The 14996-nt window shown below is 41.8% G+C and overlaps 1 protein-coding gene across 1 annotated transcript in view; it reads left to right on the top strand.

Moving 5' to 3' along the window:
- FANCA (FA complementation group A) overlaps positions 1-14996 on the top strand; it is a 442214-nt gene that overhangs the window by 149414 nt on the left and 277804 nt on the right. Inside the window, 4 exon segments of the mRNA XM_053699359.1 lie at positions 2386-2516; positions 2756-2826; positions 2914-3013; positions 14559-14716. Of these exon segments, the coding sequence (XP_053555334.1) occupies positions 2386-2516; positions 2756-2826; positions 2914-3013; positions 14559-14716 (460 nt within the window).

Below are 14996 nucleotides of genomic sequence, written 5' to 3' on the forward strand. Positions count from 1 at the left end.
CGTAAGAGGCAGAAGGCTCCTTTGACTTCCCTATCTTTTTGGTTAATTAGTGTCATCTGCTTAGCTTACAAGACAGCGGGACATCGTCCTCCTGAGAGGATAACGGCTCATTCCACTAGAGCAGTGGCTTCCTCTTGGGCCTTTAAGAACGAGGCCTCTATGGATCAGATTTGTAAGTCGGCTACCTGGTCCTCCTTAAATACTTTTTCAAAATTTTACAAGTTTGATGTTTTTGCTTCGGCTGAAGCTGCTTTCGGGAGAAAAGTTTTACAGGCTGTGGTGCCCTCAGAATAGCGTTCACCTCTTCCTTTTTGTTCTGGAGCTTGGGTATAGTTCTCCCAACAGTAAGGAAAGAAGCCGTGGGCTCTCCCTATCTTAGGAAGGAAAACATAATTTATGCTTACTAGATAAATTTCTTTTGCTTCCAGATCGGGAGAGTCCTCGGCCTCTCTCCTTTTTTCTTGTCTATGGACGGTCCCCTATTTATTTTATTCTTCTGGCACCATTTATACCCTAATGTTTCTCCTACTTTTCCTTGTTCCCTCGGCAGAATGACTTGGGGTAATGATGAAGTGGGAGGGATATTTAAGCCTTTGTCTGGGGTGTCTTTGCCTCCTCCTGGTTTCCCAACAGTAAGGAATGAAGCCGTGGAATCTCCCTATCCGGAAGGAAAGGAATTTATTGGTAAGCATAAATTGTTTTTACATAGTCAAGAGCTCTGGTATGAGGTATAATTATCGGTCCTCCAATCTTTGTTGGATATGTTATGCAAGGAAATATTGACAAAGCACTTAAAGCTGTTGAATGCTGTTTTACACTTTCACCTGTAATAAATTTAGGCGGAACATTTATTTTTGTAAATAGTTTTACAAAAGTCATTAGTAGCTTCACAGCAGAGTGCTAATTGTCATTTAGTTTCAAAAAAACATTTTACACTAAATACATTTACAGGGACATGAAAATCAAAATTTTACTTTTATGATTCAGATAGTTTGCCATCCGCGGTCCTCAAGTACCCCCAACAGGCCTGGATTTCATTATAGCTGAACCAGTGCACAGATGAAGTAATCAGCTGATCAGTAACCAACCTGCTCTCACCCATCAGCTGATTACTTCACCTGTGCACTGGTTCAGCTATAATGAAAACCAGGACTGTTGGGGGTACTTGAGGACCACAGTTGGGAAACACTGAGATAGAGGATACAATTTTAAACAACTTTCCAATTAGATAATAGAAGTAAATTGGAAAGTTGCTTAAAATCACATGCTCTGTCTGAATCATAAAAAAAAAAAATGTTGGTTTCATGTCCTCTGAATTCTTAGTGCCCCCATTTTGGAACTTATGTTATTTGAATGACGATTGCTGCACATGTGCAAACATGTCAGCACTGAAATGCAATAAAAAGCAAATTTAAATATGGCGGCATCCCATGACTAGTGGTGAATGGGGGATTATATATGTGTAGTAAAATATTTCAAAATATAAAATCACTGTCTGTGAGGGATTGCCACACATTACTAATAATGTATAATTATTGTGAAATATGCCACAACCATTGGAATAAAAATATTTTTTAGCTAAAACCTACTAAATCTCAAGGAAAGATAAGTATATGTACATCCCACATTGTCACATATGTCTTCCCTGTGTATGTTTGAGATTCTGACATCAAAGCCATGTACTTGACAAATAGCATATTTTTATGAATCTCTTGGTTTGTGGAGAAAGGACTAGGAAGCTGCTTGTTGAAAGACATAACTGGGTTATCGCAGATAAACTGTTTTATGATTGAAGAAGTGCAGATGCTTTTACATATTCATCACTTTAAAGGGATATTAAACACAAACCGTAAGCTGCATGATGTACCTTCATATCTGAGAAGAATGCTTCAATAAATAGTGCAGCTTTTCTCATTTTTCAGCATATGTAGTTCACAACTCCTCTTCTATCAGTTTTACAGGAGAATTTTTCTATTGGAATTGGTGCAGCTATATAGGGCACACAGTGACAGTGTGTATAAGCCAAACCACACCTCAAATAGGGAAGAGTGAAACAACGTTTACTGACAAGGTTACAAGACTGCAGATTGCTAGATTATATGCACAACAAAAAAATACTAACTTTTAAATACGTTAGAAATATTTGGATGTTCATGTACATTTGTTTGGTTTCCAGTCAGACTAATATAGAAATAAACCACTTCTGGTATAATTTTACTCTGATTATTTTATTACTCCAATAAATGTAACTGCTTTCTAAGTTCCAAGAAGATGTATACTCTTCTTACCTTTCCACTAGTTGTATGCAATATTATTTCCTCTTTCCCTCCTTTCTTCTATATATTATATTGTGCCAATTCCTGTTTATCTTTCCATTTTTTCCAGATGTTTCATCTCAGGTGGCTGTGATTTCTGATAGGCTGGCTGCAGTAATAGGGAGTGAAAAAGCTGAAGGAGTTTTTACTATTCCAGACTTGGTTGCTTCTGTAGCGATGCTGGAACTCCAGGATGAGAAAGTGAGTATGCGTGCTTGTCTGAGTATGTATGCAGTGCTTTGCAAAGAAGGAGACTCATGTCTCACTAAATTTATATCTGTGGACCAAGGCTAGGTTTTCCCATATCTGGAGTTTGCATCACCATTAATGAATTAATGGGCATGTGTGCTTTCCCCCAGGTTGAATTTCGGATTCTTTTGGGCACTACTTATTCCCTTGTATAATTTCCTTTGGTGTAACTGAGGTGTATGTCTTTTCAGGTTGCTGACCTTATCCTGACCTGTTTTTGCCAGTGTGTTATGACTGCCTCATCTTCTAATCCACCTGACAGGTAACAATTACCTCTAAGGTATTGTTAACACCACCCACAGGTTAGTATTCTGTGTGCATTTAATCAAGTTCTTTATGTTTCCTACAGTCAGGGACCCTGGCCATCCTTGTATGTGAAAATGCTGTGTGGTAATATAAGGGCTCTCTTTGCAGTACTAAGACGGATTTTGCAGCTTCTCTGCCATCAGGTAGGTGTTTGTGATTAAGAAGTATGTATATTATTGTTGAACCAGATAAACTCTAGCTGCACTACACATAACTTTAACATAAGGTTAGCTGAAGGCTGGTAGATATAGGTTTGACGGTTTATCTTGTTAAATGAATCATAAATATTAAAAGATGTTTACATGTTCTACCATGTCACTGTTAATGTCAGCTATTTCTAATTCTTTTCTTTTGTCACATTAAATATTTTTTTCTTTCTTATAATGATGATAGTTGTTCTCCATAACATGTGGGGTATAATTCCCGCCACTAGGAAGAGGCTAAGAACCCCACACAAGCGTAAATTCCATCCTATCTCTTCACAGTTTTCTTGGCCTTTAAGGACAAGGTTGAGAATAGAGGTGTTAAAGCTACTTGCTTTTAAAATTTCAGAGCTCAGACCAATGTAAGGGCCCTTATCCCTGGGACATATAATTCAGAAAGAAAACAGAAGATATTTCACAGCAGCTGAATGATGCAGGGTTTAAGGATTAATACCCTGTTATGTGCACAGTATTTCCCTATGGGTCTTCAGCCCTCACAACCATCAGGCGTCACAGGGACTTGTGCTTAGCCTCCCCCTGTAGGATATAGGTATTTACTTCAGATATCCTCTGCGGTACACGTACCAGCACTGCATGGGTTAGATACTGCTGCATAAAATTCATCAAAATCACAGACAGGGTAGATCAGAGAATATGTATACTTGTATATGCAGACAAGTCCCGTGAAATTGACTGACTCTGAGTCGCACTAATGCGGTTTCACAGATAGTAAAAGTAAATAATAATAATGATTGTATACACACATAATTCCCGTGAAATTAAACTCACTCTGAGTCCCACTATAGCAGCTTCCACAGGGGTAGTATTCGACTTGTGTAAGACTTACAAGTAAAGTAAATGAACGCTGGCTTACCACATAAAAGCTGAATTCCGTCTGGAGTCTCCGGTCTCACCTCCGCTAATAGTTCATCTCCTCAGTGTTAGAAGCGTGTTGTGCTCAACTCACACTGTGCGTGTAGCCTCGTTCTGGTGCTGACACTGAATTGGCCGTCATTGGCTAAAGCAAGCAGACCACTGGGGTTCTCCACTCTGCCCTAAACAAATTAACGTATCCAAAAGAAGCAACAAAAGTTGTGGTCTCTGCATTCAGTGAGCTAGGAGAGATTGTTGTAGTTTAAAACATTCATTTATTAGATACAAAAATTAGGAACTTCAAGGGCACAGCCAACAGGTGCTGCAGCTGACGCGTTTCCTGCCTCAAGGGCAATTCATCAGAGCTGAGAATCAAGCATATTGACAGCTGTTATATTCACAATGGGAGGCGCTCTCAGAGACCAATCACAGGTTACAGAAAGTAAACAAAGGATTTAACCCATGCAGAGCCATTTTTTATTTTCGACAATATTATCTAATACACATTATCTTATAATACATTTATTTCTAACAACTTTCACTAAACTTAAAATCATACAATACATATATTGAAAATGGTAAAACTGTAGTACCTTAAGAAATCATATTGAAATAAATGAATAAAAGAGAATCTATTTACATATTGACGGGTTCAGCATAGACACGTCTATATCCATGGTAATGTGTATGTATAAAGCAACAAGTATAAAAGATTAGTTCCAGTTAATCATAATACCATCAACCATAGATAAACCCTGTGCATATACAAACTCACTCATAGTTCAACATATATCATAGTGGGCATAAATAGTTGAAATTCAAGCACTACTCACAACTCTGATCTAGTAATTGTCAATGCAGATAAAGGGGGTTCTATTGTGATCTTAGATAAGGAACAATACCTCAAAGAAGCCTGCTCGGATCAAACAGGAGAGAGCTTCAGTAATCCTGATCGCGCCTACGTTGCCACGCAGGACTTGGTATGCGGATCTAGTGGACATGTCCTCTCTGCCACCGTGGAAACTTCCTTTGAGACAAGACCTTCTCATTCAGGGACCTTTCCAACATCCAAATCTAAGTTCTCTAGAGCTGACTGCTTGGAGATTGAACGCTTGATTTTATCTAAGCGGGGATTCTCTGATTCGGTCTTTGATACAGGCACGTAAGCCTGTCACTAAAAAAATCTATCATAAGATATGGCGTAAATATCTTTATTGGTGTGAATCCAAGAGCTACTCATGGAGTAAAGTTAGGATTCCTAGGATTCTGTCTTTTCTCCAAGAAGGTTTGGAGAAAGAGTTATCAGCAAGTTCCTTAAAGGGACAGATTTCTGCTTTGTCAATTTTGCTTCACAAACGTTTGGCAGATGTTCCAGATGTTCAGTCTTTTTGTCAGGCTCTAACAAGAATTAAGCCTGTATTTAGACCATTTACTCCTCCCTGGAGTTTGAATTTAGTTCTTAGAGTTCTTCAAGGGGTTCCGTTTGAACCCATGCATTCCATAGATATTAAATTACTATCTTGGAAAGTTTTTTTTTTTGGTTGCTATTTATTCTGCTCGAAGAGTTTCGGAGCTTTCAGCATTACAATGTGATTCGCTTTATCTTATATTTCATTCTGATAAGGTGGTTTTGCGCACCAAACCTGGATTTCTTCCTAAGGTTGTTTCAAATAAGAATATTAATCAGGAAATTGTTGTTCCTTCCTTGTGTCCTAATCCATCTTCTACGAAGGAACATCTATTACATAACCTGGACGTGGTCCGTGCCTTAAAGTTTTACTTACAGGAATCTAAGGATTTCCGTCAATCATCTTCATTAAACGATGCTTCTGTTGAGCTTAGTCTTAGCCAAGAGAGGATTTTCGGAGAGAGTGATTGATACTCTCATTCAGGCCAGGAAGCCAGTCACTGAGCGCATCTATCATAAGTTGTGGAGGACCTACTTGTCCTGGTGTGAGGAACGTGATATCCCTGGCACAAGGTTAGCGTATCCAGGATTCTGGACTTTCTCCAGGATGGACTAGATAAGGGTCTTGCTGCCAGTTCCTTAAAGGGTCAGATTTCGGCTTTATCTGTAGTTACACAAGAAGCTAGCAGAGCTTCCTGATATTCAGTCCTTTGTTCAGGCTCTGTCTAGGATCAGACCTTTCTTTTAGAAATTCTGCTCCTCCTTGGAGCTTAAATTTGGTTCTTAAGATTTTTCAGAGGGTTCTGTTTGAGCCTATGCATGCGCTTGACATTAAACTTCTTTCCTGGAAAGTCCTATTCCTACTGGCTATTGCATTGGCTTGCAGAGTCTCTGAGTTAGCGGCCTTGCAATGTGAGCCTCCTTAACTGGTTTTTCATGCTGATAAGGCTGTTCTTCGCACTGGATTGGGTTTTCTTCCCAAGGTCATGTCGAATCGCAACATCAATCTGGAAATAGTAGTTCCTTCCTTGTGTCCTAACCATTCTTCGTCAAAGGAAAGGTTTCATAATTTGGATGCGGTTCGGGCCTTGAAGTTTTATCTTCAGGCCACGAAGGATTTCAGACAGACTTCGTCTTTATTTGTTGTGTATTCTGGGAAGAGCAGGGGGCCTCTTCCACTTCACTGTCTTTTTGTTTGAGGAGCATTATCCGTCTGGCCTATGAGACAGCGGGACATAAGCCTCCTCAGAGGATTGCGGCTCACTCAACTAGGGCTGTGGCCTCTTCTTGGGCCTTTAAGAATGAGGCTTCTATGGAGCAGATTTGTAAGGCAGCAACTTGGTCTTATTTACATACTTTTGCTAAATTTTATGTTTTTGCTTCTGCGGAAGCAGCTTTTGGGAGAAAGGTTCTGCATGCTGCAGTTTAGGGTCCGCCTTCTTTTACCCTCCCGTTTTTTTCATTCAGTGTCCTCTAGAGCTTGGGTATTTGTTCCTACAAGTAATGAATGAAGCAGTGGAATCTCCTCCCATTAAAGAGGTGGAGAGTCCACGGCTTCATTCATTACTTGTGGGAATTGAGAACCTGGCCACCAGGAGGCGGCAAAGATACCCCAGCCAAAGGCTTAAATACCTCTCCCACTCCCCTCATCCCCCAGTCATTCTTTACCTTTTGTCACAGGAGGTGGCAGAGAGGTGCCAAAATATCGGAGGTCTCTTATGAGGGGTTCTACCCTTCGCTATGGGACAGGAGTTTAAGTAGCCCTTTTAGTTCAACTTGAGGGCCTGGGTGAACGTTAGAGTCCGGAGATGCAGGGGAGCTTCCCTTTGCAACACCATCCCGACTCATATTAACAGCTCCTTAGCAATTGGTGTTGATGGGTTTCGCAGATTGATTTCTTCTCTCAAGTCCATGTCAAGAGCGCAGCTGCTACTTGTCACACTTGAAGGGCCGTGTTCCTGTTCCATGGCGTAGATTCTGGTAAGATTGTTTCATTTTTACATGATGATACACAGAAGCAGGGCCACAGTGTGGCGCCTTTATCTTTATAGAATCAAGGGGTAATATTCCTATGAAGGGATTTTTGAGCAGTGGCGCGGCTCAGGCATTGTGTGGAACTGACAGGTTCTCTTCCGGGAGTTTTGCACGGTTTTGGCGTGCTTTCTCATCGGCAGGGGCAGTCCTGCATAATCATCCTTGTGACCGGGTGGGGCTTCATCACTTCCGTGTTGATCTGGGATGGAGGAGACAAAGCGGTTTCTGAGTCCGGTTCCTAGGAGGTGGTGAGTGCCCCAGCCATTGGTGGTTAAAAAGATGCCTGTTCTAGTCTTTTTTTCTAAAAGCTATGTAGGATTCTGACGCGTTAGAGGGTACTCCCTCTTTATCTAAGTCTTATACCTGTGTTTATTGTGAGGTTTTGGTAGACCAGCCTGCGCAACTGTGTTCTTAATGCCTTGAGAAGGCTAAGACTTCCAAACATAAGAGAATGTTTAACACTACTGAGCCTTCCACCTCTGAGGGGTCTTCGTCCCATGAGGTGCGTTCCCCATTGGCGTCCCTATACCACATGCAGCGCCCCAGGGTCCGACTGTTACCCCTTCGGGGGAAATTGCTTGGCCGCCGGACTTTGCGGACCAGCTTGAAACGGCAGTCGCTAAGGTGATCCATGCTTTGCCGCGTAGAGCTTTTCATAGCGGCCCAACCCAGGAGTTGTCTGTCAGACGCCCCAGAGGGGTGGTGCGATGATGAGGCCCAATCCGACGCGTTGGAAGAGACCCTTTCGGGGTCGGAGTCAGTGTCATCTAAACCTCCGTCAGTGGAGGAACCCAGTTTTCTGTTTAAGATGGAGAACTTGCGTTTTTTGTTAAAGCAAGTGCTGGCTACCTTGGAGGTTGCGGAACCCAAACTACCAGAGGAGCCCTCCATTCCTAAGTTGGATAAGGTTTGAGGACAGGGTGGTTCCCCAGACCTTCCCGGGTTCCTGTCAAGATGGCGAACATTATTAAGAATGAGTGGGAGCGATTAGGTTCTTCCTTTTCCCCTTCTCAATTTAAAAAGCTTTTCCCCATTCCGGAGGCCCAGCTAGAGTGGGGGACCATTCTCAAGGTGGATGGGTTCATCTCCACGCTCGCTATGCGCACGACGATTACTTTAGAGGATAGTTCTTTGTTCAAGGAGCCTTTGGATAAGAAGCTGGAAAACATGTTCCGAAAGATGTTTTAACACACAGGGTTTGTTTTTCAACCGGCAGCGGCGGTAGCTGGAGCTGTCATATTAGTGCGATGCATTATTTGATACAATTGAGGGTGAACCCTCTTTCAAAGACGTGCAGGAAAAGATTAGGGCCCTAAAGGTGGCCAATTCTTTCATTCGTGACGTTAATATGCAGATTATCCACCTGAATACCAAGGTGTCAGTTTTTTTTCGGTTCTAGCACGCAGAGCTCTGTGGCTAAAATCTTGGTCAGCGGACATGACCTCTAAGACGAGGCTGTTGTCTTTGCCTTTCAAGGGCAAGATCCTGTTCCACAGTTACAGGAGGCAAGGGGGCCTTCCTTCCCCAGGATAAGAAGGCAAAGCCTAAGAGTGCTAATTTTCGTCACTTTCGCAGGGATAAGGCACAACGCACTCAGCCCACCGCAAAAGCGGACCAATCCAAGGGTGCCTGGAAGCCTGCTCAAGCCTGGAAGAAGCTTAAGCAGCACAAGAAGCCCGCCAAGAATATGTCCGCATGAAGGGGCGGCCCCGACTGGTCTGCGGACCAAGTGGGGGGCAGATTGTCTCTGTTCTTAGACGCCTGGTTGCAGGATGTTCAGGACCCATGCGTTCCGGAGGTGGTCGACCAGGGCTACAGGATAGGGTTCAAGTCTTTTCCGCCCAGGGGCAGATTCCTTCTGTCAAACTTGTCTTCAAGGCCGGAAAAAAGAGAGAACTTTCTGAGTTGTGTGCAGGATCTTTCCGCTCTAGGGGTTGTCGTACCAGTACCCCAGGCAGAACGTGGTCTAGGGTACTACTCCAGTTTGTTTGTGGTCCCAAAGGAGGAGGACACGTTCTGCCCGATTCTGGACCTTAAATGTTTAAACAAGTTCCTGTCCGTTCCATCGTTCAAAATGGAAACGATCAGATCCAGTCTGCCCCTAGTTCAAGAGGGGCAGCTAATGACCTCTATAGACTTGAAGGATGCATACCTTCATGTTCCGATTCACAGGGACCATTTCAGGTTCCTCAGATTTGCTTTTCTAGATCAGCATTTCCAGTTCGTGGCTCTCCCTTTCGGTCTGGCGACAGCCCCGAAAGTCTTCATGAAGGTCCTGGGGGCTCTTCTAGCAGTTGCCAGATCCCAGGGCATTGCGGTGGCACCCTACCTGGACGAAATCCTGGTTCAGGCGCCGTCATTCCATCTGGCAGAGGCCCACACCAGGGTCCTGCTGCAGTTACTTCACTCTCATGGTTGGAAGGCCAATCTCGAGAAGAGTTCTCTGGTTCCCAGTACCAGGGTGGAGTTCTTGGGCACGATCATAGACTCCATGAAGGTCTTTCTCACAGACAAGTGATGCACAAAGATGGCGTCTACTTGTCTTACCCTTCAGTCTTCGGTGAGACCATCTGTAGCTCAGTGCATGGAAATGATTGGGCTCATGGTCTCCAGCATGGACGTCATTTTATTTGCCAGATTTTATCTCAGACCTCTTCATTTTGCATGTTGAGACAGTGGAACGGCCATCATTCTGATCTGTCGCAGCCGATATACATGGATGCGTGGACTCCGATTTCCCTTTCCTGGTGGATCCGCCCGGATCACCTGTCCATGGGGACATCCTTCCTGAGACTGTCCTGGGAGATTGTTACCACAGACGCGAGTTTAGCGGGAAGGGGAGCTGTTTGGTGTGCTTGGATGGCACAGGGGAAGTGGTCTCGTTTAGAGGCCCTTCTTCCAATAAATATTCTGGAGCTTCGAGCGATCTACAACTCTCTGGAGGCGTGGCATCGGCTGAGAGCCTTCAGCTTTATCAGGTTCCAGGCGGACAATATCACCTCGGTGGCTTACATCAACCACCAGGGAGCCACGAGGAGCTCTCTGGCAATGAGGGAGGCGTCTCGGATACTGGAGTGGGCGGAAACCCACAACTGTTCACTCTCTGCGATCCACATCCTGGGTCCCTTTCATCATCAAAATCTTGAATCTCTGAGGCTGACTGCATGGAGATTTAACGCTTAGTATTGACCAAGAGAAGTTTTTCTGAAAGTGTGATTGACACTTTAGTTCAGGCAAGGAAGCCAGTTACTCGACGCATCTACCACAAGGTGTGGAGAGCTTACTTGTCCTGGTGTGAGAGTCATGGATCCCCTGGCACAAGGTGAGGGTTTCCAGGATTTTGACCTTCCTCCAGGAAGGCTTGGATAAGGGTCTGGCCGCTAGCTCCCTAAAGGGACAGATTTCGGCTTTATCAGTTCTGTTGCATAGGAGACTCGCTGAGCTCCCTAACATTAAATCTTTTGTACAGGCTCTGTCTCAAATCAGGCCCGCCTTTAGGCAGTCTGCTCCCCCTTGGAGCTTAAACTTGGTACTTAAGGTTCTGCAGATGGTTCCGTTTGAGCCTATGCATTCTCTTGACATAAAACTTCTCTCTTGCAAGGTTCTTTTCCTGTTGGCTATTGCATCGGCACGCAGAGATTCAGAACTGGCGGCCTTGCAGTATGAGTCTCCTTATCTGGTGTTCCATGCGGATAAGGCTGTTCACGCGGGCTTGGGGTTCCTCCCCAAGGTGGTGTCTAACCGTAACATCAATCAGGAAATAGTTGTTCCCTCTTCTCCTAAGGAGAGGTTGCTTCATAATTTGGATGTGGTTCGTGCTTTGAAATTCTATCTTCAGGCTACTAAGGATTTCAGACAATCTAAATCTCTTTTTGTTGTATATTCAGGGAAGCGCAGGGGTCAGAGGGCTTCTGCTACTTCTTTGTCTTTCTGGCAGATGAGCTTGATCCTCTTGGCCTATGAGACAGCGGGACATAAGCCTCCTCAGAGGATTACGGCTCATTCCACTAGAGCGGTAGCTTCATCTTGGGCCTTCAAAAATTAGGCTTCTATGGAGCAGATTTGCAAGGCGGCTACCTGGTCCTCCTTGCATACTTTCACAAAGTTTTACAAATTTGACGTTTTTGCATCTGCAGAAGCTGTTTTTGGGAGAAAGGTTATACAGGCTGTGGTGCCCCCAGATTAGGGGTCTGCCTTTTACCCTTCCCGGTTTCATTCAGTGTCCTCTAAAGCTTGGGTATATGTTCCCACAAGTAATGAATGAAGCCATGAACTCTCCTCCCCTTTAGATGGAAAACATAAATTATGCGTACCTGATAATTTTATTTCCATCGTGGGAAGGAGAGTCCCTGATATACCCTGATATTTCTCATACTGTTCCTTGTTCCCTTGGCAGAATGGCTGGGGGATGAGGGGAGTGGGGGAGGTATTTAAGCCTTTGGCCTGGGTGTCTTTGCCTCCTCCTGGTGGCCAGGTTCTTAATTCCCACAAGTAATGAATGAAGCTGTGGACTCTCCTCCCACAGATGGAAATGAAATTATCGGGTAAGCATAATTTATGTTTTTAGATTTCTATGCTCTCAGAATACATCCTTGTTTTCCTTATGCCCAGAATGATATACTTCAGTGAAAAAGTATTGGGCTGAAAGAGAATGTTACTGGGTGGTTGTTTGCAATAAAACAAATTATTGAGACATTGATTTCTCCCTGGTTGAGCTCTTCTCTTGAAATCTCTCCTATGTCTTTCTTTGCTGTCCTGAGTTTAATATTTAAAAGAAAAAAGGGGAAATTTCTTGGTTGCACTTTAAATGGAGGCTGGGGAACTATTCAGGGGATGCTAGGGAAACAGGAATTCAGTTTCTTGCCCATGCTCAGAAGAGGCAGAATGCAACTTGTGTTCTCAGCATGTCTGCTTCCTTATCTTGCATTCTAAATGCTTTTTTTGCAAGAAAACAAATAAGTTGAATGCTGTTTTTATATTTACTTTGATTTAACATAAATGATCAATGTTTCATATGTCTTTGATAAAATATATTTTTATGTTTTCAAAAAAATTGTTTCTTTCCTGATTTTAAATATTTTTTAATGCTTGTGGACGTGTGTACTTCTAGTAAAACTACAGGATATATCTTTATGCATGGTACCTTGCTACTTTTAATGTGGACTGTAACCACCCTCTGCACTTGATCACTGTTATTAGAAACTTTACAATCACTAATTGAAATTGAGAATGCTTTACATATAACACTTGCACATGTTTAAAAACCCTTATAGACTGGATATTAACATTATTACTATTAGTATTCTTTTTAGTACCCAAAATGTATGCATATATAACAATAATTTTATCATAAATTTACATGATACGAAATTCAATCCAAATGAAAACTGAATAAGAAAATGCCACTGTACAGAAAGATTTACAAAATCCATTTAATCTCAATGGTGTCCTAGCATTTAAATAGAAATTGAATTGTAACTCTTTGGCTAATGATATATTCCTTACTTCCTCCCCTTTTCAAGACTTGAACACAGTCGGTCACCTGCACTTCCAAAAATAATGTGTCTACTGAATTATATATTTAAGTTTCTTGCTGCTGATGTGATTTTACATCAGGGTTTTCAATGTTCCTGACATGCCCAAGGACTCTGTTTAATTTTTAATGTTTTATTTTGCTGCCTTGAGCTATACTACCAGGAAGTCAGAGGTTTAGAGATTGTTTTAATTAGCCATGAGAAATTAATCCCGATCAGTTCTGCAAAACCATGCACTTCCTGTTTGATTCAAAACCATGCAAAGAAATATTTGAAAGATGTTTAACAGCTGCTATTTGTAAAAATCCCATTAACAAAAGGATTTATTATGCCCAGTAATTCCCAATCAGAGTGCGAGAACACACAGGGGTGGTAGACATCATCTGAGGATTTTGCTGGAAAATTAGCTTGAAAATATCTTCTACTGCTCATTGATGCTTCTTTTAAGCAGAGAACTCCAGAACACAAATGCATGTGTGTGTGTATTAGTTTCACATGACATGGTTATTTGTCAACATAAAAACTAGTGAAGGCAAAATAGGTGCACCTCCAGTGTTTGTTACAGTTAAAGGGCCATTAAATACACGATAATTGCATAATCAGCAAATGCATAATAAAAAGACAATGCATAAGCACTTAGTTTGAATTTCATATGAGTAATTGTTTTTTTTTTCTGAAAGATTTCATACTTCCATTTGCCCTGCCCCCTATATGTACATATATACTGTTAACTCTTCATGCACATGTTTTTTTTGTTTGTTTTTTAAGTGCATGTTCTTTCTGAATCATGAAAGTTTCATTTTGACTTTAGTGTCCCTTGAATAATACTTGTGAAAGTAAATATAAGTCCTGACAAGATGAATTTACAGTAAATGAGCTCTTCTCTCCGATCACACCAGCCCTATAAGGTTTTTTGTTGTTATAATCATCTGAAAAATATCTATAGGCAGACAATGATTAAAGGGCCATAATACCCAAATGTTTAAGCACTTCAAAGTGATGCAGTATAGCTGTAAAAAGCTGACTAGAAAATATCACCTGAACATCTATGTAAAAAAGAAAGATATTTTACCTCAAAAGTTCCTCAGTAGCCACATCCCATTGTAAAGGATTTCTAAGCAGCAAATCAGTATGTCAGTCCCGGGACAGCCGTAGGATTGAGCCTCGTGCACTCTCATGTTATTTCCCTATTCAGTGTAAGGAAGTTTACAATGAAATCTCATGAGTTAAGTCAAATCTCATGAGATCATAGTAAAAGAGTTCATGACCTCAGCACTGCTGATGCTGATTGACTGCTGTTCATTTCTTCTTCATTTTTTTTTTTTTTTACCTGCAGCTGGGAGCAGCTGAGTATAAGTTTTTACACAGAACTTACTCTGCTGAGCTGAGGAAGTAGAGAGGTAAAATATCTTCCTTTTTTACATAGAGATGCTCAGGTGATATTTTTCTGTCAGCTTTTTACAGTTATACTGCATCAGTTTCAAGTGATTTAGCATATGAGTATTATGTCCCTTTAAGCTTTTATATTTGACCTTTTAAATAGCATCTAGTGATATATTAAAATTTTGCAAATAACTCTTTTTGCTGTTCCTAGTATTTCTTATAATGATGTTCCTCATGTATTTTGTTATTTTAGGCTAACCTTCTCAGTGACACACACATTGTAGGACTTGCTGCTTTCTCCATCCATTTACATGAATGTAGAACATCTCTTCCAGTTTCTCACTCTCTGGAATTTTTCTGGGAGGCTCTCTTGAGCCGTCTGAGCTCCGAATACATGTCTGCATGTCTGAGGTGAGTGAACTCCTTGTAGTTTCCTAGCAATACTGACCATTACTGACGAGAATATGGCTTGTCTAGTTTATTCTCTCTTATTCCAATGAAAAGTTAGATACAGATATTATATTTCAGTGCCTTGTGATACCATCTTCAGTAACTGGTATTACTTTGTGGTGTCTTGGAGACACTCCCAGAGAGTCTCTCTTCCTCCTAGACACAGCACTGCATAATATGTTGATGCTTTATAAACAAATTATAATATAATAATGGACATACCTTTCCTGTCAGGTTTAGT

This window comes from Bombina bombina, chromosome 1 (assembly GCF_027579735.1).
Source record: "Bombina bombina isolate aBomBom1 chromosome 1, aBomBom1.pri, whole genome shotgun sequence".
In the NCBI taxonomy this organism is placed as follows: Eukaryota; Metazoa; Chordata; class Amphibia; order Anura; family Bombinatoridae; genus Bombina; species Bombina bombina.